This window comes from Grampus griseus, assembly GCF_964374135.1.
Source record: "Grampus griseus genome assembly, chromosome: 7".
Lineage (NCBI taxonomy): Eukaryota > Metazoa > Chordata > Mammalia > Artiodactyla > Delphinidae > Grampus > Grampus griseus.
Window position 1 is genome coordinate 22181877 of NC_139001.1, and position 25849 is coordinate 22207725.

The 25849-nt window shown below is 39.0% G+C and overlaps 1 protein-coding gene across 1 annotated transcript in view; it reads left to right on the plus strand.

Moving 5' to 3' along the window:
- ABCA12 (ATP binding cassette subfamily A member 12) overlaps positions 1–25849 on the plus strand; it is a gene marked incomplete at both ends in the record, with an annotated part of 186263 nt that overhangs the window by 120502 nt on the left and 39912 nt on the right. Inside the window, 9 exons of the mRNA XM_082658827.1 lie at positions 2470–2584; positions 16942–17271; positions 18383–18452; positions 18542–18676; positions 19606–19761; positions 20664–20850; positions 22625–22843; positions 24321–24517; positions 25321–25481. Of these exons, the coding sequence (XP_082514953.1) occupies positions 2470–2584; positions 16942–17271; positions 18383–18452; positions 18542–18676; positions 19606–19761; positions 20664–20850; positions 22625–22843; positions 24321–24517; positions 25321–25481 (1570 nt within the window). The remainder of the gene's footprint in view (positions 1–2469; positions 2585–16941; positions 17272–18382; positions 18453–18541; positions 18677–19605; positions 19762–20663; positions 20851–22624; positions 22844–24320; positions 24518–25320; positions 25482–25849) is intronic.

Consider the following 25849-nt stretch of genomic DNA (forward strand, 5'->3'; position numbering starts at 1 on the left):
GGACTCCAGACTTGAGTGCATTGCTGCATGATTCTGATGTTACCCACTCTCAACTGGTTTTCCTTTTCTCTAACCAAATAAGGATGTTAAACAAAACAATCTTAAAATCCCTTCCAACTCTCAAATTTAATTAGAAATACGTGAGTGTAGGATCAATTTTACAGAAAAAAATTAATAAAACGTTATTGATCAACTCTCTATGATAAATATTGTGCTATCTGAAACTATCTTATGTATTCTCAGTCCACTTGGTAGGAATCTTTATCTAAAATGGTTTTGCTAAATGAACAAAAAATGTAAAGATCATGCTTTTAGACAATTGAATTTGAATATTCAAGAAATTTGCCAGTAGTGTAGCACTGAATGGTTCTTCCACTCTGACCACAGTAAGAAAATAAGGGTGGTGGGCTCAGTTTTTCAAGCTCATTCTACACAAAAGCTTGAGGCTGAATATTACTTTAAATGAATTGTGCTTGTTGTTCAGCCCAGTTATTGCAGTTTATATACAATTGAGATGGGTCTGGATTTTTTTTTTTTTCTGTTTCTATCAATGCTTCTGTCTCCTTTGACTGCTTCAAGAGCTGTAGAGATTAGGTTATGTAGCTGTTTGTGCAGCAGTGATACGAGAAGACAGGTGATGATCCGTCAGCAGGTTGTCAAGGTTAGCTACTTATTGTAGAAGCCAGTCAGGACCTTGTTGCCTAAACCATGTGTGAACTGAAATGGCTTGCATGAATAGTAAAGACCTGTGGTTTCAATTAAATGAAAATTCTCATCTATTTTCCTTCTGACTTTCTTCCCCTTGTAAATTTTAATACCTAGGATGGTAGTTACCTGGATGTTTCTTTTAAGAGTAAAGTAACTGTACTCTGCATTCTTCATGGGAGTATGAACATAATGCCTTAATGTACCCATATAAACTCTTTGTTGCATACAAAGTGCTTTCACATATATTATTTCATTTGTTGCACCAAACAACCTCATAAAGTGAGAGCAGATATTATCAGCCACGCTTTCCAGATGAAAAAATTGAAATCCAAGTAAATTGCCTGAAGTTGAGTAGCTGGTACTGCATTGGTCCATTAATTACAATACCAGAATTTTCTGTTTCATACTATACCAAACCTAAAATACACAGTCACTTGGAAGAAACATTAGCGGGGATTTGTTATTAATGAATGAAGGCCTTTGCCTAATTCCAGGGCCAGAAACAGCATCAAGGCTGGACCTGATCCAAGACAAAATTCATTCAACAAATATTCTTTAAGTGCTTCCCCCTTGCCAGTTTCCCAGGAACCAAAAAAACTGGATGTGGCCCCAACCCTCACCTCTCCCCCACTAAAAAATCCTTCATATCTCTGTTGGTGATACACTTCTGATGCTAAAGTGAAAATGAATGCTGGTGATGTCATATTCCATAAATATTTGCATCTTTCATGGAGAATTTGAAGGTAATTCCTTGGCCTTATAGATTAAAAAGAAAATGGCCTTGGGACATTTCTGCAAGTGAAAGTTTCAGTAGAGCCTAATATGTAAAACAGATCAATTCAGAGATTCTCTCATTGAAAACTACTCCTTTGCCTTAGCCCATAGTTGGTGGCTAATGTCACAATCATGGTTCTTAGAGTGTGGTCTCCAGACCAGCAGCATCAGCATCACCTGGGAAATTGTTTAAAATGCAGATTCCAAACCCCATCTCGGATATAATAAATCAGAAGCTCATGGATGGAGCCCAGAATCTGTTTTAAAAAGCCCTTTAGGTGATTTCGATGCATTGCTCAACGTTGAGAAACACTGCATTTGAACATTCAGGTACTATGGGCCAGCCATTCAGGAATCTATTTAGGGCCCAATGAAGTCTTCCAGCAACCTTCTAGTTACCAGAAAAAACATTTTTATACTGTTTATGAAACAACCCCTAGAGCATTATTTTGAGGAATCCGAGTTCTTTGCATTTTAAATCAAATGATTTTGAGTTTCATTCTATTTCGTTTTGGGAAATTTGGTTTAATAATAACTATGAGCTTCCAAAGAGTAGATAAATACAGTAATTTGAGAAGATATATCTTTTAGCTAGGTAAACCAATCATCATGTAATTTTAAATCTGCCTTTTAGACAAGAATTTAGTTTAGACAGAAGGGCTTAGAGCCTTGCAATTATATCTGTATAATAATTATTTTCCTGAACAGGACATACACAAACACCCTTTAAACGATTTGGCAATTTTATCTAACAATCCAGAACTGTTTTACTCTTGCAGCAGTATGGCAAGAAAATCATGCACTTACTGTTAAGTCAGCTTCACACTTCATAAATGAAAGAGTCATAATAATAATTAGTCTCAATTTCAGAACAGGAGTATAATTTCAATGTAGGAAGGGAGTGTGTTCTTTATATATTAAAATCTGCAAGTGTGACATTCATTTTGGTCACTGGATTTTTGTTTTTGTTTTTGTTTTTCCTTACAGCTTCCTAACCAGTGTCTCTTATTCCCTTCCAATCGTGCTCATGGTTGCCTGGGTTATATTTATAGCTGCATTTGTGAAAAAACTTGTTTATGAGAAAGACCTCCGACTTCATGAGGTATGTTGAGAATCTGTTATTAAATAAGTTGTACATGGATATAATTAATTACCATGATTTTCGTCATACCTATGCAAACTCAGAAAGCCTGACCCATACCTGGTGAATTAGATGGAAAAATATATTATGAAACATTAAGGCAGCTGGTACGGCAATATTCTGTCTTCTCAAAAAGTTGTGTAGAAGTTATTTTATAAATGCTCCTGAAAACCGAAATCTGAATAATTCTGAATAAAATCTAAGTACGATTTATGATCCTAACAGTAATTTTTGCCCAAGAAGTTACCTGTAGGACTTAGGATTTAACAAAAGAATTTTAAATAATAACAATAATAACTATTAAGGCAGGAAAATTGTTGGCATAGTAACTAAAGAGTCCAAATGAAGATATAGATATATAGATATAGACATAGATATAGATAGATACAGATTTGGATGTGGACAGAGACATATGGCTTGTTTCAGCTCTCAAGAAGCAAATTCTCTTTCCAGTATACCTTGTCTCCTTCAGTCCTCTTTCACTGACTTGTGATTTATAGAGACTAAGAATTTCATGTTATGCTACTGATTAGGTTAATAATATGACGATGAAAGACAGGACCTGGGATGTGAAGCATGATCTCTTCTTGAGCATATTCTTCATCATTATCCCCAAATCCAAAATATCTCACTTCTTTTTAGAATTTATGAAAAAGCATTGTGTGATTTTTTGATTGTATTACAGTAGAAATAATTTTATCTGCTAATCCTGTAATGAGCCCATTCTTTACACTCACTCATGAAGTGACAAAATAGCAGAAACATTTCAAAACTGAGGGACAATAATTATTGCAGGCCTGGCTGACAATCTGAAACAATGAGGTTAGAGTAACCTGTTAGCCCAATTGTACTTTTCAGACTTACTTTGCCAGTGCTTTTAGGCAATTGATTATTTCTCCTTACAAAGTACAAATTACTGCTTTATGTTTTTGTCAGCTCAACATCAGACTTCCAGGGTTGTCCTAGAGTTTGAACCCACACTTTTTACCTTTCCTATTTGAATTCTGGGTGATCTTCAGCTGCATTTTTATATTTCAGTTATAATTTGGTAAAAGTCTCATCAACTGGTTTGAGCCCCATTGTTTTCAGGACTGTGTACAATGTTTTCTTAACCCCAATTTAGAAACTCGAATCCATGCCCTGGACCATAACTTTGGTTGCAAGCTCCTACCTTATACTTCTCTGTCAGGTTCCTGGTACTCAGAAGTGAATCTTTACAAATTAAAGGAAAACTTTGAAATAGAAAACTGTGATAGAAACTGAGTTCTTTTCTACAGCACAATAAATAATCTACCTTGAAAATATAAGTAAATATAACTATGTGTGTGTGTATATATGTGTTGTGATATGTCTATTATGTATATATTACATACGTATATGTAAAATACATGCATTCTGTATTATTTTGGTTTGAAAATAGTACTCTCTGGGGAATTCCCTGGTGGTCCAGTGGTTAGAGCTCTGTACTTCCAATGCAGGGGGGAGCGGGTTCAATCCCTGGTCAGGGAACTAAGATTCTACATGCTGCATGGCATGGCCAAAAAATAAATAAATAAATAAATAGTACTCTCTGAATGCATCTGTGGATGTCATCAGAAAACATCAAAACACAATAAAGAGTTTTTCTCAATAGAAGACATGAAAAGACATTTTTAACAATGAACCAGTTTCTGTTTGGTAGCTCTGTGTCTTCATTTTGCAGGCATCTACTTTCAAAACTTAACTAGCTGGTCTTGGGGGTCAAAGTTACATAGTGGAAGATCACTGAACTTGGAAGCAGAAAATAAGGCTTTGAGTCTTCCAGTTCATATTCACTTGGGCCCAGTCCCTTAAACTCTCTGAGTCTTGTCATCTAGACTTCATTCAGCATTATATTTCCAGAATGTACTTTCTCACTGCCAGAACAGAAGAGGTATTCGATTATTCATTTTTTTATCAATTCTAAGAATGATTTTTTTTAAAGCCTCTGAAATGGAGATGTATTTGATAGGCCGTCATAATTTATTTGGCAGTGATTTTTCTTTCTTGGTGGCATGTAAAATAATGACACATCTTAAAATTAGCAGTGTCCTAAATTTAAAGGAATATGGTCTGTTCGTGAGATGCGTTGATGGAGGCTGGTGTGGAATGAGTAGAATATTTCTAATGCCCCTGCTCAGCCTCCCTCCTCTGCCAACAGTTCTAAACTAACCTCCTCCTTTTTAAAGATGATAAATCTGAGCCCAGAAAGTGAGAGGTGACTTGATGAACACTATGGGCTAGTTAATGGTAGATCTGGGTCTAAAACTCAAGTGTCTGGACTTCTGACCAATTATTTTCCATGTCATAGCTACCTTCTCTGTCACAATTTTATTTTAGTAGCCTAGACTCCTAACAACTATTGAAGATGATGGTGGATAAACTCTTAGTTTACCAGCGACTCAAGATCACTTTTTAATATTACCATTTTAATATTTACTAAGATCTAAATCTGTCCATTCTCGTCTTCCTTTTCCCAACTGAATAAAAAAGGAAACAAACAAACAAAACATTTTTCCTTCTGTAATTGTTGTCACAGCTAGGCAGAGAAACCAGGTCACTTGCTAATTCAGTGAAGCCATTCACCTTTGAACTTGTTATCGTATGATTCTAGTAAACTCCTGTAACTTATTAAAGAAGTTTAGCACAAATACTGATGCCCAATAAGTTTATTGATAAAATTAAGCCTGTAGTTAAAAAACAATTTCAAAATGTCTTGCAATTGAGTTTTATTCTGCATTCCTTGCTTTTTAAAATTAAAATACTAAATCTGTACAAAAGTTGATTTTATATCACACCGAAGAGTTGTTTTTCACATTATGTTCTCAGTTTCGTGATTGGTTTCATCTATTTGTTCTAATATAAGTCATTTATGGGGACTTCATTGTTTATATTGTTTTGGAGACAAAATTTTGGAGTTGTCCTCTCTCTCAGTTCAGACAGGTAGCCTAAAATATCTGTGGTCGGCAGACAGATTACCAGGAATTATGCAAGAGTCTGTAGTCCTGTGGTGCTTCACTTGAGGCAATTTTTTATGTCTTCTTTTTTTTTTTTCTTTTTTTTTTTTGCGGTATGTGGGGCTCTCTCTGTTGTGGCCTCTCCCGTTGCGGAGCACAGGCTCCGGACGCTCAGGCTCAGTGGCAATGGCTCACAGGCCTAGCCGCTCCGCGGCATGTGGGATCTTCCCTGACCGGGGCACGAACCCGTGTCCCCTGCATCGGCAGTCGGACGCTCAACCACTGCGCCACCAGGGAAGCCCTCTTCTTTTTTTTTGAATCCTAATTTATTCTTTTTTTTTTAGCATCTTTATTGGTGTATAATTACTTTACAATGTTGTGTTAGTTTCTGCTGTATAACAAAGTGAATCAGCTGTATGTATACATATATCCCCATATCCCCTACCTCTTGCGTCTCCCTCCCACCATCACTATCCACCCCTCTAGGTAGTCACAAAGCACTGAGTTGATATCCCCGTGCGATGCAGATGCTTCCCACTAGCTATCTATTTTACATTTCATAATATATATAAGTCCATGCCACTCTCTCACTTCGTCCCAGCTTAACCTTCCCCCTCCCCGTGTCCTCAAGTCCATTCTCTACGTCTGCATCTTTATTCTTGTCCTGCCACTAGGTTCTTCATAACCATTTTTATTTTTTTAAGATTCCATATATATGTGTTAGCATACAGTATTTCTTTTTCTCTTTCTGACTTCACTCTGTATGACAGACTCTAGGTCCATCCACCTCACTACAAATAACTCAATTTCGTTTCTTTTCATGGCTGAGTAATATTCCATTGTATATATATGCCACATCTTCTTTATCCATTCATCTTTCGATGGACACTTAAGTTGCTTCCATATCCTGGCTATTGTAAATACAGCTGCAGTGAACATTGCGGTACATGACTCTTTTTGAATTATGGTTTTCTCAGGGTATATGCCCATTCGTGGAATTGCTGTGTCATATGGTAGTTCTAATTTTAGTTTTTTAAGGAACCTCCATACTGGTCTCCAGAGTGGCTGTATCAATTTACATTCCCGCCAACAGTGCAAGAGGGTTCCCTTTTCTCCACACCCTCTCCAGCATTTATTGTTTCTAGATTTTTCGATTATGGCCATTCTGACAGGTGTGAGGTGATACCTCATTGTAGTTTTGATTTGCATTTCTCTAATGATTAATGATGTTGAGCATCCTTTCATGTGTTTGTTGGCAATCTGTATATCTTCTTTGGAGAAATGTCTGTTTAGGTCTTCTGCCCATTTTTGGATTGGGTTGTTTGTTTTTTTGATATTGAGCTGCATGAGCTGCTTGTAAATTTTGGAGATTAATCCTTTGTCAGTTGCTTCGTTTGCAAATATTTTCTCCCATTCTGGGGGCTGTCTTTTCATCTTGTTTATGGTTTCCTTTGCTGTACAAAAGCTTTTAAGATTCATTATGCCCCATTTGTTTATTTTTGTTTTTATTTCCATTTCTCTAGGAGGTGGTTCAAAAAGAATCTTGCTGTGATTTCTGTCACAGAGTGTTCTGCCTATGTTTTCCTCTAAGAGTTTTATAGTCTCTGGCCTTACATTTAGGTCTTTAATCCATTTTGAGTTCATTTTTGTGTATGGTGTTAGGGTGTGCTCTAATTTCATTCTTTTACATGTAGCTGTCCAGTTTCTTCAGCACCACTTATTGAAGAGGCTGTCTTTTCTCCATTGTATATTCTTGCCTCCTTTATCAAAGATAAGGTGACCTATGTGCATGGGTTTATCTCTAGGCTTTCTATCCTGTTCCATTGATCTATATTTCTGTTTTTGTGCCAGTACCATACTGTCTTGATGACTGTAGCTTTGTAGTATAGTCTGAAGTCAGGGAGCCTGATTCCTCCAGCTCTGTTATTCCTTCTCAAGATTCCTTGAGCTATATGGGGTCTTTTGTATTTCCATACAAATTGTGAAATTTTTTGTTCTAGTTCTGTGAAAAATGCCATTGGTAGTTTGACAGGGATTGCATTGAATCAGTAGGTTGCTTTGTGTAGTATAGTCATTTTCACAATGTTGATTCTTCCAGTCCAGGCACATGTTATATCTCTCCATCTGTTTGTATCATTTCTAATTTCTTTCATCAGTGTCTTATAGTTTTCTGCATACAGGTCTTTTGTTTCCTTAGGTAGGTTTATTCCTAGGTATTTTATTCTTTTTCTTGCAGTGGTAAATTTGAGTGTTTCCTTAATTTCTCTTTCAGATTTTTCATCATTAGTGTATAGGTATGCAAGAGATTTCTGTGCATTAATTTTGTATCCTGCTACTTTACCAAATTCATTGATTAGCTCTAGAAGTTTTCTGGTGGCATCTTAAGGATTCTCTATGTATAGTATCATATCATCTTCAAACAGTGACAGCTTTACTTATTCTTTTCCAATTTGGATTCCTTTTATTTCTATTTCTTCTCTGATTGCTGTGGCTAAAACTTCCAAAACTATGTTCAATAATAGTGGTGAGAGTGGGCAACCTTGTCTTGTTCCTGATCTTACTGGAAATGGTTTCAGTTTTACACCATTGAGGACGATGTTGGCTGTGGGTTTGTCATATATGGCCTTTATTATGTTTAGGTAATTTCCCTCTATGCCTACTTTCTGGAGGGTTTTTATCATAAATGGGTGTTGAATTTTGTCAGAAGCTTTTTCTGCATCTATTGAGGTGATCATATGGTTTTTCTCCTTCTATTTGTTAATATGGTGTATGACATTGATTGATTTGTGTATATTGAAGAATCCTTGCATTCCTAGGATAAACCCCACTTGATCATGGTGTATGGTTCTTTTAATGTGCTGTTGCTAGTATTTTGTTGAGGATTTTTACATCAATGTTCATCAGTGATATTGGCCTGTAGTTTTCTTTCTTTGTGACCTCTTTGTCTGGTTTTGGTATCAGGGTGATGGTGGCCTCGTAGAATGAGTTTGGGAGTGTTCCTCCCTCTGCTATATTTTGGAAGAGTTTGAGAAGGATAGGTGTTAGCTCTTCTCTAAATGTTTGATAGAATTCGCCTGTGAAGCCATCTGGTCCTGGGCTTTTGTTTGTTGGAAGATTTGTAATTACAGTCTCAATTTCAGTGCTTGTGATTGGTAGTTTATATTTTCTATTTCTTCCTGGTTCAGTCTCAGAAGGTTCTGCTTTTCTAAGAACTTGTCCATTTCTTCCACGTTTTCCGTTTTATTGGCACAGAGTTGCTTGTAGTAATCTCTCATGTCCTTTGTATTTCTGCAGTGCCAGTTGTTACATCTCCTTTTTCATTTCTAATTCTGTTGATTTGAGTGTTCTCCCTTCTTGATGAGTCTGGCTAAAGGTTTATCAATTTTGTTTATCTTCTCAAAGAACCAGCTTTTAGTTTTATTGATATTTGCTATTGTTCCCTTCATTTCTTTTTCATTTATTTCTGATCTGATCTTTATGATTTCGTTCCTTCTGCTAACTTTGGGGTTTTTTTGTTCTTCTTTCTCTAATTGCTTTAAGTGTAAGGTTAGGTTGTTTCTTTGAGATGTTTCTTGTTTCTTGATGTAGGATTGTATTGCTATAAACTTCCCTCTTAGAACTGCTTTTGCTGCATCCCATAGGTTTTGGGTCATCGTGTGTTCATTGTCATTTGTTTCTATGATTTTTTTGATTTCCACTATGATTTCTTCAGTCATCTTTTGGTTATTAAGTAGTGTATTGTTTCGCCTCCATGTGTTTGTACTTTGTACAGAGTATTTCTTGTAATTGATGTCTAGTCTCATAGCGTTGTGGTCGGAAAAGATACTTGATATGATTTCAGTTTTCTTCAGTTTACCAAGGCTTGATTTGTGACCCAATATATGATCTATCCTGGAGAATGTTCCATGAGCACTTGAAAAGAAAGTGTATTCTGTTGTTTTTGACTGGAATATCCTATAAATATCAATTAATTCCATCTTTTTTAATGTATCATTTAAAGCTTGTGTTTCATTATTTATTTTCATTTTGGATGATCTGACCTCTGGTGAAAGTGGGGTGTTATTATTATTATTATTGTGTTACTGCCAATTTCCCCTCTTATGGCTGTTAGCATTTGCCTTATGTATTGAGGTGCTCCTATGTTGGATGCATAAATATTTACAATTGTTATATCTTCTTCTTGGATTGATCCCTTGATCATTATGTAGTGTCCTTCTTTGTGTCTTGTATTAGTCTTTGTTTTAAAGTCTATTTTGTCTGATATGAGAATTGCTACTCCATCTTTCTTTTGATTTCCATTTTCATGGAATACCTTTTTCCATCCCCTCACTTTCAGTCTGTATGTGTCCCTAGGTCTGAAGTTAGTCTCTTGTAGACAGCATATATACGGATCTTGTTTTTGTATCCATTCATTCAGTCTATGTCTTTTGGTTGGAGCATTTACTCCATTTACATTTAAGGTAATTATCAATATGTATGTTCCTATTACTATTTTCTTAATTGTTTTCGGTTTGTTGTTTTAGGTCCTTTTCTCTTGTGTATCCTGCCTAGAGAAGTTCCTTTAGCATTTCTTGTAAAGGTGGTTTGGTGGTGCTGAATTCTCTTAGCTTTTGCTTGTCTGTAAAGGTTTTAGTTTCTCTGTTGAATCTGAATGATATCCCTGCTGGGCACAGTAATCTTGGTGGTAGGTTTTTCCCTTTCATCACTTTAAATATGTCTTGCCACTCCCTCTTGGATTGCAGAGCTTCTGCTGAAAGATCAGCTATTAACCTTAGGGGGATTCCCTTGTATCTTATTTGTCGCTTTTCCCTTGCTGCTTTTATTATTTTTTCTTTGTATTTAACTTTTTTTTTTTTTTTTTTTTTTGCGGTACGTGAGCCTCTCACTGTTGTGGCCTCTCCTGTTGTGGAGCACAGGCTCCAGACGTGCAGGCTCAGCAGCCATGGCTCACAGGCCCAGCCGCTCTGCGGCATGTGGGATCCTCCCGGACCGGGCACAAACCTGCGTCCCCTGCATCGGCAGGCGGACTCTCAACCCCTGTGCCACCAGGGGAGCACTGTATTTAACTTTTGATAATTTGATTAATATGTGTCTTGGCGTGTTTCTCCTTGGATTTATCCTGTGTGGGACTCTCTGCACTTCCTGGACTTGATTGACTTTTTCCTTTCCCATATTAGGGAAGTTTTCAACTATAATCTCTTCAAGTATTTTATAAGTCCCTTTCTTTTTCTCTTCTGCTTCTGGGACCCCTATAATTCGAATGTTGGTGCATTTAATGTTGTCCCAGAGGTCTCTGAGACTGTCCTCAATTCTTTTCATTCCTTTTTCTTTATTCTGCTCTGCACTAGTTATTTCTGCTATTTTATCTTCCAGGTCACTTATCTTTTCTTCTGCCTCACTTATTCTGCATTGATTCCTTCTAGAGAATTTTCAATTTCATTTATTGTGTTGTTCATCATTGTTTGTTTGCTCTTTAGTTCTTCTAAGTCCTTGTTAAATGTTTCTTGTATTTTCTCCATTCTATTTCCAAGATTTTGGATCATCTTTACTCTCATTATTCTGAAATCTTTTTCAGGTAGACTGCCTATTTCCTCTTCATTTGTTTGGTCTGGTGGGTTTTTACCTTGCTCCTTCATCTGCTGTGTGTTTCTCTGTCTTCTCATTTTACTTAACTTACTGTGTTTGGGGTCTCCTTTTCACAGGCAGGTTCGTAGTTCCTGTTGTTTTTGGTGTCTGCCCCCAGTGGTTAAGGTTGGTTCAGTGAGTTGTGTAGGCTTCCTGGTAGAGGGGACTCTGTGTTCTGGTGGATGAGGCTAGATCTTGTCTTTCTGGTGGGCAGGTCTGCGTCTGTTAGTGTGTTTTGGGGTGTCTGTGACCTTATTATAATTTTAGACAGCCTCCCTGCTAATGGGTGGGGCTGTGTTCCTGTCTTGGTAATTGTGTGTCATAGGGTGTCCAGTACTGTAGTTTGCTGGTCGTTGAGTGGAACTGGATCTTAGCGTTGGATGGAGATCTCTGGGAGAGCTTTCACCGTTTGACATTACGTGGAGCTGGGAGGTCTCTGGTGGATGAATGTCCTGAACTCGGCTCTCCCACCTCAGAGGTTCAGGCCTGACACTCAGCTGGAGCACCGAGACCCTGTCAGCCACATGGCTCAGAAGAAAAGGGAGAGGGCTTCCCTGGTGGTGCAGTGGTTGAGAGTCCGCCTGCTGATGCAGTGGACGCGGGTTCGTGCCCCAGTCCGGGAAGATCCCACATGCCGCGGAGCAGCTGGACCCGTGAGCCATGGCAGCTGAGCCTGCGCGTCTGGAGCCTGTGCTCCGCAACGGGAGAGGCCACAACAGTGAGAGGCCCGTGTACAGCAAAAAAAAAAAAAAAAAAGAAGAAGAAAAGGGAGAAAAATAAAATCAAGTTATTAAAATCAAAAATAATTATTAAAAATAAAAGAAATTAAAAAGTAGTTTAAAAAGAAGAAAGCACCCAAACCAAAAAAACAATTCCACCAATGATAACAAGTGCTAAAAACTATACTAAAAACAAACAAACAAAAAAAAACAACGGACCAACAGAACCCTATGACAAATGGTAAAAGAAAGCTATACAGACAACATCACACACAGAAGCATACACATACATACTCACAAAAAGAGAAAATGGAAATAAATATATATATTGTTGCTCCCAAAGTCCACCACCTCAGTTTTGGGCTGATTCGTTTTCTATTCAGGTATTCCACAGCTGCAGGGTACATCAAGTTGATTGTGGAGATTTAATCCGCTGCTCCTGAGGCTGCTGGGAGAGATTTCCCTTTCTCTTCTTTGTTCACATGGCTCCTTGGGTTCAGCGTTGGATTTGGCCCCGTCTGTGCATGTAGGTCGCCTGAGGACGTCTGTTTCCACCCAGACAGGACGTTGTTAAAGGAGCAGCTGATTAGTGGGCTCTGGCTCACTCAGGCCGGGGGGAGGGAGAGGCACAGAGTGCGGGGTGAGCCTGTGGTGGCCGAGGCCGGCGTGACGTTGCGACAGCCTGAGGCGCACCGTGTGTTCTCCTGGGGAAGTTGTCCCTGGATCACGAGACTGTGGCAGTGGCAGGCTGCACAGGCTCCCAGGAGGGGAGGTGTGGATAGTGACCTGTGCTTGTACACAGGCTTCTTGGTGGCTGCAACAGCAGCCTTAGCGTCTCATGCCCGTCTCTGGGGTCTGCACTGATAGCCGCGGCTCATGCCCGTCTCTGGAGCTCATTTAGGCAGTGGTCTGAATCCCGTCTCCTTGTGCACCCTGAAACAATGGTCTCTTGCCTCTTAGACAGTTCCAGACTTTTTCCCAGACTCCCTCCCAGCTAGCTGTGATGCAGTAGCCCCCTTCAGGCTGTGCTCAGGCAGCCAACCCCAGTCCTCTCCCTGGGATCTGACCTCTGAAGCCCGAGCCTCAGCTCCCAGCCCCCGTCTGCCTTGGCGGGTGAGCAGACAGGCCTCTCGGGCTGTTGAGTGCTGGTCGGCACCGATCCTCTGTGTGGGAATCTCTCCACTTTGCCCTCCGCACCCCTGTTGCTGTGCTGTCCTCCATGGCTCTGCAGCCTCCCCCCCGCCACCTCTGTCTCTGCCAGTGAAGGGGCTTCCTAGTGTGTGGAAACCTTTCCTCCTTCACAGCTCCCTCCCAGAGATGCAGGTCCCATCCATATTCTTTTGTGTCTGTTTTTTCTTTTTTCTTTTGCCCTACCCAGGTACGTGGGGGAGTTGCTTGCCTTTTGGGAGGTCTGAGGTCTTCTGCCAGCGTTCAGCAGGTGTTCTGTAGGAGCTGTTCCATCTGTAGATGTATTTCTGGTGTATCTGTGGGGAGGAAGGTGATCTCCACGTCTTACTCTTCTGCCATCATGAACGTCTCCTGGCTGTTTCATTTTTGACTAATTATTTAGCCTCTTTATGCCTCTACTTTTTTCACAGTAAGTGGCATGGAAACCTTCCCACCCAGGTTCTCTTTTTCACTGTATGCAGCCAGGCAACTGTTCCTCAACCTCAGCTCTGTGAGAAAGGGGATATGTTTTCCTCCAAACTCCAGAACTCCACACCCCAGAGGCCCTCCTTTGGTCATGCTGCCTCTCCCCTTCTGCCTAGTTTATTCTTTTTTATATCTTCTCAGTACACACTATCCATCATACTAGTGAGAATTTGGAATATTCCAAGTAATGATCACAATATCCTTTATATCTTAACTAAAAACAATAAAAGAAATTTCTATAATAGGATATAAAATTTGAGGTAGAAAATGTTATTATTTCTTAGTAACCAGTGCTTGACATTCTTGTTGAATTGAATGAAGACATTGCTGTCAAGTAAATATATGTATATTTATGATTTCTTTTCCTGACAGCATTAATGTCAATCCCTGTGCGTAAGCTTCTCTTGAATGTGACACATTTATCCACAATCTTACAGAATCTCTTTCTTGTCATTATTTTCTGCCAAGAACTGGAACAGACTTTGACCACTGTGCAGAGGGGTTTTCCTGAGTAACACGTTATCAGATATTGATGAATTGCTTCAGCACGTTTGGGGGGCTTGAGAAACGTGACTCTGATTACAGAGCCAACACCTGAATCTGTCACCCTGAGGAGACACTAATGCCAGCCGTTCTCTGTGGGTGACCTTCCATTAGCAAGTTTGGTCTTGTTGATTATCTCGAATTTGGCAGTGAATCTGAATAATATATGGATGACTTACATAGTCTCATTGCCTTTTCTCTTTATGAATAACAGCTGTTCTCATGGCATAAAATCCTGAAGTTTAACACTGAAGTTTGATCTAGAATGTTAAGTAGTAAACACTTTTGGAAGCACCTAAGCTGATCTTTTTTGATAAAAAGCAGTGATCAGGGGCTTCCCTGGTGGTGCAGTGGTTGAGAGTCCGCCTGCAGATGCAGGGGATGTGGGTTCGTGCCCCAGTCCGGGAAGATCCCACATGCCTCTGAGCGGCTGGGCCCATGAGCCATGGCCGCTGAGCCTGCGCGTCCGGAGCCTGTGCTCCGCAACGGGAGAGGCCACAACAGTGAGAGGCCCGCGTACCAAAAAAAAAAAAAAAAAGCAATGATCAGTCTCCAACTTTTACCAACTCTTGGGAATAGAAATCTGATCTTGAGCCTTGAAAATTTCAAAATTATGGTGATCAACACCTTCAGTCCTGGTCTTCGGGTTTGCTAAATTATTTTTTAACAAGGCTATGAATGTAGAATTTTCTAGATATATAAATGTTTTATACTGAAGCTATCCATTGTCAGGGAAGGAAAACATATTTATACATGAAGTCAGCTGTATTTCATGTCCTTGATAGAGTCCTTGATGTTGTATATCCACCTTGTAAAATATAGTGACTTGCCTCCTACTGACATACATTGCTGTGGGGGGGGGGGGCAATAGTTTTTGTGTAGGTCACATGAAATTAGGTGGTGAATATCAGCTTTGGGGTAGTTATATGGGTTCTGTAACTCCCCATTTAATTATATTCAAATAGGCATTACACTCAGTAAAAACGTCAAAATACAAATAACCAGAAAGTCACCAAAAAACTGGTGAATATCTCTGAAATGAAGTCATCAAACATGACACAGTAATTTCTCAAATGGGGTGGGGTGCAGGGAAAGAGTTGCTAAAATAAGATCTGTGAGGTCTTTTTCTTTTTTTCTTGCGTTATGCGGGCCTCTCACTGTTGTGGCCTCTCCCGTTGGGGAGCACAGCCTCCGGACGCACAGGCTCAGCGGCCATGGCTCACGGGCCCAGCCACTCCGCAGCATGTGGGATCTTCCCGGACCGGGACACGAACCCGCATCCCCTGCATCAGCAGGCAGACTCTCAACCGCTGCGCCACCAGGGAAGCCCAATCTGTGAGGTCTTTTTCACACCAAAATGTAGTTTTCTTTTCAATGATAGATACATAGCAATTGGAGAAAACTTTCCATAGTCAATCTTCACTCCATGCTGATTTTTTTTACTTTGACCCACACATTTATTCCTATGGAAACATAGATTGTGTCTTTACTGCAAAGGGTGGCAGGGTCTGGGAGGAGAGAAGTAGTAGGAGAGAAGAGGGTGAGGAAAAGGGCAAAGTTAGGAGGAAAAGTCACAGGATTTCCACAGTGGTGATTAACTTAAGGCCCACAGCTTAGACTCTTGCCAGTCAGGTAGCTGTTTCCATGGTAACAACTGGAGCAGCAGAGTTATCAAAATGTAATGAGTTGCAAAGGCAAAAAGTAAAATTCACAATTTTGCTTGTAGAGCAAAAGATTTGGCACGTTCCCTTTTTTTTTTTTCCTGGACAAGTTAGGTTTAAATTGGGGGGCATTGAAAATCCTTGATTTTACAAAAAAAGTACTGGATTATAAAGCTGTTAGTGGAACATTTCTTTTGTTCTTTTTTTAAATGGAATTTACATTCATAAGCTTAACATTAAGAGTTGTTAAAACTAGAAACCAGGTACAAATTCAAGTCACCAAATTCAAGACACCCAAGGTCCTAGGGACTTCAGATCTTTCAGAATCCTTTTGAGTTAATGCACAAACATGCTGGTCTGTTTTTCTACCTTGGTGGAATGCCTTGGTCTCTAGGGATATCACTGGGTTACTAAAGAATATCAACTGAGAGAGAGAGAGGTATAGATTACCTGAGATACATGAGTTCATTTTGGGTTCATGGACATCTTTTTGGAAAACAAAGATGACAAACCTGACCTAAGCTGTTGGGGATTTTAAGGAGGGGAATGTTATGTCAAAAGGCAGAAAGTCCCCCTTCAAAGTTTGCTTGTTTTAAATTCTTAGGAATCAGGTCTATTCTATTTATCTCGGGAATATGAATACTGATTGTGTTGTTCATTCATGTTTAGTAAAAATATTATGGAGTTTTATTACCTCAGTCCCTACATTGAATTTGAAGTAAACCATGGGTTTTCACCAGCTTGAAATGTTCATGCCTGCACAAATGTCAAATTCATGTTGTAAAATTCTGCAGGGGATACCGTAAATTTTGATGATCTATTCTAAACTAGTTTAATCTGGAGACATCACTTAGATACCAGTTATAAAATGAAGTTGTCAATAAACAAAACAAACCTCACCATCCAAATCATTCATTATATTGGGGCACTCTGGGAATATACGATCTAAGATAGACTGGAATAAATGGTCGTATTAATTTCACATAGCAAGCATGGACAAATACTAGACTTAGATAAATCATTAAAATGCTTGGTTCCATGTGTATGAAGAGTCTCATGGACAGTTTGGAATGATACAGGAATAATTGTTATTTAAGTGTATATTAGCTTAAGAAGGAGCTAACACTTTTTCCTTTTTTCAGTACATGAAGATGATGGGTGTAAACTCCTGCAGCCACTTTTTTGCCTGGATTATAGAGAGTGTTGCATTTTTACTGGTTACCATCATCATCCTCATCATTATACTCAAGTTTGGCAATATTCTTCCAAAAACAAATGGGTTCATTTTGTTCCTGTATTTTTCGGACTATAGCTTCTCAGTTCTTGCCATGAGCTACCTTATCAGTGTCTTCTTCAACAACACCAACATTGCAGCTCTGATTGGAAGCCTCATCTACATCATTGCCTTTTTTCCATTTATTGTTCTGGTTACAATTGAGAATGAGTTGAGCTGTATAATAAAAGTATTCATGGTGAGTCAGCTGTCACAACTGAATGGCCAGGGTGTGAAAGGAGTGGACCTTTTTTGGTGGTCTTGGCTCTCCAACTGAGAATACACTTATCTAAATGTAAAAGTTCAGTGTTTGCAAAATATAAGTAACTGTCCTGATGAGAGTCAGTTACATTATTGTCTACCATACAAGTGTAAGACTATGAAAAGAAAACTTTTTCTCCACGGTTTCTAAAACTATAATATGTGATGCTACTATAAGATAGTACCTGAAGAAAGAACAGTTAGAATGTAGTACATCAGGTTTTGAAGATCATCAAGAATTCTGACTTCTCTTTGGCCCAATTCCTTAAATATCTTAGAGCCTCTATAGCTGGCATTGTTCTCATAAATGAATAATTCTCATGGTTTTTATGACATATAATATAACATACAGGCATAAAGACAAATACGCTGAGAGCATATAATCAACTTTGAATTCTTTCCTGCTTTTTCAATTAAAGTACTAAATTAATTTAAGAATTTTAACAAAAGCATTAAGTTTACTGACTTTGAAATTTGGAAAGCAGAAGTAAAGCTCATCATTGACTGCGAGCCATGTTAAAACTTTGCTGTTTATGGAAATAGAAAGTGATAAATAACTTTCATTTGACATTGACCACCTTGAGTTTAAACAACATCTAAATTTTTAATTTGTTGCATTATTAGTAGTCAATTGACAGTATATTTTCGTGCATAAAACTTCGATCACTTGAAGTCAATCTCTGAAGTACAAACATCTTCTGGCCCCTAACATTTCATTTGATATTAGCCTTAACATTGCATTACCATATTATTAGTGGTTTTATAAATTGCTAAGCAACATTTAATAAGTTTAGATATATATATTTTGGATTTTTGATAAATATTTTTCAAATTATAATTTTACTGCTTTTGTTTTCTGCTATTTCCTCTCCTATTCTTCCAGAGTTGTAGCATGCTTGGTAAGGGACCTCTGTGATTTTAAATATGCTTAGAGAGTTAACGTCAGTTTTATCTATATAAGTGCCCAAAGTTTTAAGTATGTTAAGATCCCTCTGGGCGAAATGTGTGAAATCTACAAGAACTATCATTGCCATTGATTTTCTTCACAGAACCTGCTGTCCCCAACAGCTTTCAGCTATGCAAGTCAGTACATTGCACGATATGAGGAGCAGGGCATTGGTAGGTTCACTTCCTTTACAACTGGATTTTATCTTTCACACCTGCAATATGTCTCACAAAAAGAATAAATCTATGTGTTCACTTCTTAGGTCTTCAGTGGGAAAATATGTACAGTTCCCCAGTTCAGGATGACACCACTTCGTTTGGCTGGCTATGCTGTCTAATCCTAGCCGACTCTTTCATTTATTTCCTTATTGCTTGGTATGTCAGGAACGTTTTCCCAGGTACAAACATGCTTCCTATAGATACATGCTTTTTTATGGTAATAAATTATATTTATTATAAATCTGCTAATATATATTTTCTAATATTTTTCTTTGCCACATATCATCTCCAAAAAGAAACACTGAAATCCCAAAACCAAACAAAATTTTCCAGGAGGAGATAATGCACTGTTGAGTTTTTTCTCTGATGTTCCTTTAAAGGATAGCGTGAATTAAGGAGCATGGAATCCAGTCTTTCCAAATGGGAGAACAAGATATCATAAGGCAAAAATCAAGTCTCCTAATTCTAAGGAGAACTTATCCGGTTCTAATGGAACAAGACTGGTGGGATTCCCCTCCTAGGTCTCAAGTGGTTAAAACTTCAACATGATCAGGAGTTTTTCCACTAAGTCTTATTTATATTTGTACGTTTTTGATGCTATAAATGAATAAAAGACTATTATTCTATTCCAGTTATATAAAATTTCTGTAAAAGAGAGGTATATAGAGACAAAGCAGATCAGTGATTGCCTGTAACTTGGGTTGAAAGTAGGGATTATCTGCAAAGGGCATGGGAGAAAGTTTTGGAGTTATTGGAATTTTTGGATTGTGGTTATGGTTGCACAACTTTATTTACTAAAAATCGTCTCACTCTACACTTACAATGATTAAATTTTATGGTATGTAACTATACCCAATGAAGCTGTTTAAAAAAGAAAGAATTTTTTAAAAGGCTATCTTTTTTACTTTACTTTGGAAACTGAGACCACAAAAAAATAAAAATACTTCCTGAACGCTGTACTCTGTTATTTAGCTTCTGATGCTTAATATTAGCAATCAATTAATTACTTTTCCTAATACAATTACTTTTCCTAATACAATTTTTCCTAATACTTTTTCCTAATACTTTTCCTAATACAATTACTTTTCCTAATACATTTTTGTTACAGGTACATATGGTATGGCAGCTCCATGGTATTTTCCATTCCTTCCTTCCTATTGGAAGGAGCGGTTGGGATGCGCAGAAGTGAAGCATGAGAAAAGCAATGGCCTTATCTTTACTAATATCATGATGCAGAACACCATCCCATCTGCCAGTAAGACAAGTAGGTCAACAACATGCATTATTATGAGAGAAGTGATATAAAATTTACATGACTAGTGATTTTAATTATCTTTTTCTAAATGGCAAAATTATCCTTTTAGTCATGGATGAATATGTCTACACATATGTGTTGGGACTCTTAGAGAGATTAAATTGTGGCTTTTTCTGAGCTCATTAGCCCAGTTGGTTAGCATATGGTGCTAATTAGGCCAAGATTGCAGATCCCTTTGTGTTCCAGTTAGATTCACACAGAGAGAAACTTTGTTCCTTGGCGCCAGTCTGCACCCCTCACCTCAGCCGTCTGTCACTAGTCATAAGGAGTAACCAAGTAACAAGTATGGATAATTTAGCCTAACCCGTCAGCAACACTGAACACACAGTTTAAGGCTCATGTTTTACTGACATTGGGTGAGCAGTGTCAGCTTCATAAAGTAAGGATGACCCATATAAGTGGTCCTTCTGTGATGCCTGAAGGAAATGTGGAGAGTAATTAATGAACCGATTCTATAAACCACAGATCTGAGCGAGCCTTGTCACTGTAGACATTTATTCTGTAAGTAGATATCATCCTGTCCAATTGGAGGACCAAGCCTTAAAATTGTGTTTTGAGTATTTGAGATCTGTGGAATAAAGGAGAATTCATTATTATGATACTATATTCTGAGACTCCTTTTTCTGACAGGGAAGGGCAATATAAACCTTAGAGTGTGTTTCCACGCCCTCATTCATTTTTGAAACAAGTGAGAAGGCTGAAGACTATAGTAGATCATTTATTCCTGGAATGATTTTTTACTTTGAGGCTTGTGCTTTTATAGTCTTCAATTTTTAATTAATGAAAAGTCTAACTCTAGCTTCATTTATCTTCCTTGTGAGCTTACAAGTCTTTTCTTAATTTCTTTCCAGGTCCTGAATACGTGTTTCCCTCCAACACTGAGTCTGAACCTAAAGATCTCACAGTTGGGGTTGCCCTGCATGGGGTCACAAAGAACTATGGCTCAAAAATTGCTGTTGCTAACCTCAGTCTGAACTTTTATGAAGGACATATTACTTCATTGCTGGGGCCCAATGGCGCTGGGAAAACTACTACCATGTATGTTACTTTTCAACACTTAGGTGTCATGGAAGCATATTACTTAATGTTTCCTCACTTCTTTCATAAATATAAAGTTGTTACAACTCCCAGATGGATTAAGATAGCTCAAGTTGTTTCCTGGAAAATGGAGTCCAAGTCAAAGGTCCGAATTGTGAGCACAAAGTCCAGATCAGACCCACCAGATAGGTTTATTTGCTCTACCTAATATTGGCACACTGGTACTTCTTAAAATTTCTAATTTCAGTGCCAGCATTTAAAAATGGGAGAGTTCGCCGATACATATAAATATTCCTGCTATCTCTTAGATAATAGGAAGTTCTGGCGACATTGGATCTACAGGCTTCGGTAGAGACAATTGTTTGGGGCTTGTTAGTGACTGTTCTCAAAGGGGCCATCTACTTTCTGGTTCATCCCTGGTCCCCACCTATCTTTACTGCCTCATACATTCAGTCTATTTCATTTCTTTGCATTTTTATCCTGGCCCATGTACCACTTCGGGTTCACAAACCTTGGTATAAACACACTCAGCCCCAGCCACTCTATTACAGAGAGCCCTTACCTTGATTCATGAAGAAAGAAAAGGATCACCAGCTATCAGATATAGATCAGAAAGGCCACAAGTGGTACATGGGCTGCTCTTTCTCTCTCTTCAGTTAACTAGCATTTTCCTGTATCCTAATGGAGAAGATTCAAATGTTTTTAAAGTGACATTCTGTTGAATTTTTTTCTGTGACTCACCTCCAGTGCTCTACTAGGCTTAGCTTGGAGTCAGCTCTAAGATGCTGTTGGTGCTTTAGGCCTTATTTGAGAACAAGTGTCTGTTGTTGGATATGCTATTTGCTATCATCATGAGTAAGCTCAGTGACTGCCAGAACATATACAAATTAATCTTTAGTAAATAAAAGGGGACAAAGGAAAGTTATGAAATGAGTGAACATGCAGCTACTCTCATTTATATGACCTGTTTCAATTCAGAGTTGGCTTTCTAGTAAGAATACAATGCTTAAAATGTAAGATTTCTAACAGGTAACAAGAGGACAATGAAGAAAAGTGATGGAGAAGGATTTTGAAGAGGCTATAATTTTAGCTGAGAAAGTCCCCATTTCAGTTTTCTGAATATAAAGAAATATGTTATTTGATTTTAATGTGTATTTATGGGAAGAATTACATATTATATTGATTCCCTATTTAATCCACAATAGTCATTTAAGATCTATTACGTGCAAGACACTAGTTAGGTACTGAGGGTGGTGAGATAACAAGTCCTTTCCCTGACCTCATGGAGCTTACATTTTAGTGGAGAAGATGGATATTAAATAACTTCCCAGTTTACGGACCATCTGAAATATGAGGAGTTTGTAGGTGAGAATATTTTCGTCACAGGGTAGAGTAAGGGACTTAAGATGACCAAAGTTCATGTGGAAAACAGAAATTTGAGGCTTAATTGCGTATGGGTACTACCTGATGCCAGGGAAGTGCAGGAGTTTGCTCAAGGAGGGAGTGCATTTGCAGTTAAAAAGCGCAACCATTTCTGTCATTGCTACCACCATCACCCCACCACTATCATCATCATCATCACATAGTGTTTCTATCACACTCTAAATTATTGGAGGCATAAAAGTAATTTTAATTTTTATTCCCAATTAATCCCATTGACCTGGCCTGGGAAGATACACTGTAACATTTTTTGCTAACAACTGAGATACATTTAGTCCTAAAATCTAACTCAGAGTTTTGGTTCACACCTAATTTATGGTTTCTTCATTCCCAGCTCACTGTTGACTGGGCTGTTTGAGGCCTCAGCAGGTACCATCTTGGTTTATGGAAAAGATATCAAAACAGATCTCCACATCGTGAGGAAGAACCTGGGGGTCTGCATGCAACATGATGTCCTGTTCGGTTACCTCACTACCAAGGAGCACCTCCTCTTATACGGCTCCATCAAAGCTCCTCACTGGACTAAAAAGCAGCTGCACGAGGAAGTAAAAAGGTCAAATATGACAGCAATGAGAACATGCGTGGGTAACTCCTCTCAAAAAGAGGTCAAGGTCTAGTAATAATACCAGTAGGAGACAGTTTCTCAGGAAACAATTGTTTTTAGTTTTTCTACTTTTCTAGTATCGTATACATTTAAGGGCATTATCCTCACTGGCCAGTTATTATACTGGAATTGTTTACCTGTCTTCATCTCTGACTCCCATATTACCCCCAATCCTCTGTTTCTAACCTCTGAGGCTACCATACTGGTCTTTTTTCTTTCTTGCCTGCCTCGGGTCTTAGTTGTGGCACACGGGCTTCTCTCTAGTTGTGGCGTGTAGGTTTTCTCTCTCTAGTTGTGGCACATGGGCTCCCGGGCATGTGGGCTCTGTAGTTTGCAGCATGCAGGCTCTCTCGTTGAGGCACGCAAGCTCAGTAGTTGTGGCACATGGGCTTCGTTGCCCTGCGGCATGTGAGATCTTAGTTCCCCGACCAGGGATCGAACCTGCATCCCCTGCATTGGAAGGTGGATTCTTTACCACTGGACCACTAGGGAAGTCCCTACCATACTGGTCTTAACTGGACTCCTGGCTTCTACTTTCCCTTGTACAGTCTATTCAAAGAGCAGACAAGGTGACCTTTTTAAACTGCAGATCAGACCAGGTCACTCCTTTGTCAAAACCCTCTTATGGCTTCTCACCACACTCTGTGAAACTCAGGAATGTTCTTACCAAGGCCTATGAGGCACTTCCTGACCTGCTTCCAATCCTTTTGATCTTATTTCCTTCTGCTTTTTCCCCATTCACTCTGCTCTAGGCACGCTCACCCAGGTGCACACTTAGTTATGCTAGGCCTGCTCCAGCCTCAGAACTTCCCATGTACCCTCTACTTAGAGCAGCCTTCCCCAGACAGCCCTTTGACTTACTCCTCCACCTTACTGGTCTCTGCTCAAATGTCAGCTTCTCTGAGGGGACTACCATGTGTAGAATAGATGCCTGAAATAGCATATCCCAGGCACTCATCTCATATACCCTGTATTTTTTTTTGATCACACTTATCATGAAATAGCATATTATAAACTTACTTGGGAATGTGTTTATCTACTGAATTTCCCCAGCGTTCCTCCTGATATACACACCTACTAGAACATAATCTCCTAATGGGTTAGGAATGTTATTGGCTCAGTGCTTTTCCACGGCACCTAAAACACAGTCTGGCAGAAAACAGGCAGGTACTCTATAAATATTTGTCAAACGAATGAATAAAATAATGAGCCATGTATTCCTTATGTGGTTTTCTGGGTATTAGTTTTATACCGCCAGCTAGATGATAAGTAACAGAAAACTGTATCATGAATCTTCAATAGTTTACCTTGCTGAGCACATAATAGTTGCTTAGTGAATACCTCTCATTTAGGGTGCTTTTTGTATTTTTCCATTGTTCACATTTTCTGTCTGTAAAAAAATAACCACTATATATCATTTTTTAAGGACTTTAAAAGATACTGGACTATATAGCCATCGTCATAAGAGAGTTGGAACATTGTCAGGAGGAATGAAGAGGAAGTTATCCATATCCATAGCTCTTATTGGAGGATCAAGGGTGGTAATTTTAGATGAACCATCCACTGGAGTTGACCCATGCTCTCGCCGAAGTATATGGGATGTTATATCCAAGAACAAAACTGGTATGAGTATCTTCTTACAACTTCGCCAAGCAACAGTCATAATTTTGCCCTCTGGGATGCACGCAAAGAAGTTAAAGCCTTTTCTGTTTATAATCTCCATTAAAGATCTAAGGTGTGCTCTTCCTTTTGTGAGGTCTTCTCTTCTCCCAGCTAAATTCCTGGATCAATTAGTTAATATCTATGTAGTGCCCACTGTGAATTGAGCACTTAACTGGCCCTTTTGAGAGCATGCAAATCCAATAGAAGTTCCAAATTCTGCCTAGAGGAGCTTAGAATCTAATTAAAGATACCAAACATACACAAATGAAAATAAACTGAAAACACACTAAATAAGTGCTAACAGGATGTGAAGCAAAGGAGCAATCAGAGTGGAGTGGCTTAATCAGAGAAGAATATTCAAAAAGTCTTTAAAATTACTGCTTTTTCATAGTGAAGCGAGGGAGGGAGAGAGAGAGACAAAGAAAGAGAGAGAAGGGAAGTGACAGAAAGAAAGAGAGAGAATGGAAGTGAAGCCAAGGGGACAGACTAAGGGATTAGGAAGAGTTGCCCCCCCTGCAGAGTGTGGACACTCAGCCTTACAGCATAAGCGATGTGTATTTGCTGCCAATTTATAAGAAAAACATTTAGGAATACCCCGTCCGCATTTCTCAGTTTGAAAGCTCATTCTGATCAGTTTTTCAGTTAGCCCATAAAACGTGACTCTCCTCCTCATAAATCACAGGATTTACTTGTGCTAACTCAGTACATCCTGGGAACTGCAGCTTCACTTTTCATTCTTGGTTGTTCTCCTCTGTATTTTCAAGCCAGAACAATCATTCTGTCGACACACCACTTGGACGAGGCTGAAGTGCTGAGTGACCGCATCGCCTTCCTGGAGGAGGGTGGGCTGCGCTGCTGCGGGTCACCATTTTATCTCAAGGAAGCCTTTGGGGACGGGTATCACCTCACACTCACCAAGAAAAAGGTTTGTAGGAGAGAAAACATACCTCATTATGGGACCGTAAATTAAGTTTTGTATGAAACAGAAGCAGAATGTGTCCAACTTTATTCATTGCTAAAATTAATCTGTTAGGGTCATGTTTCTCAAACTGAGCGAGTATCAGAACCACTGAAGGTCTTTTGTTAAACCCAAATTTCTGGCTCCACCCCCAAGAGTCTCTGATTCGGTAAATCTGGTATGAGGCTCCAGAATTTCCTGCATTTCTGCCAAGGTCCACATCAGCCCATGTGCTGCTGCTCCTACTGGTCTGGGATTGCACACTGAGAACCAATGTGCTCGATGAAAGAAAGGTCTGTACTAAGGTTACTGATGGAGGATCAGCCTGTTAGTTT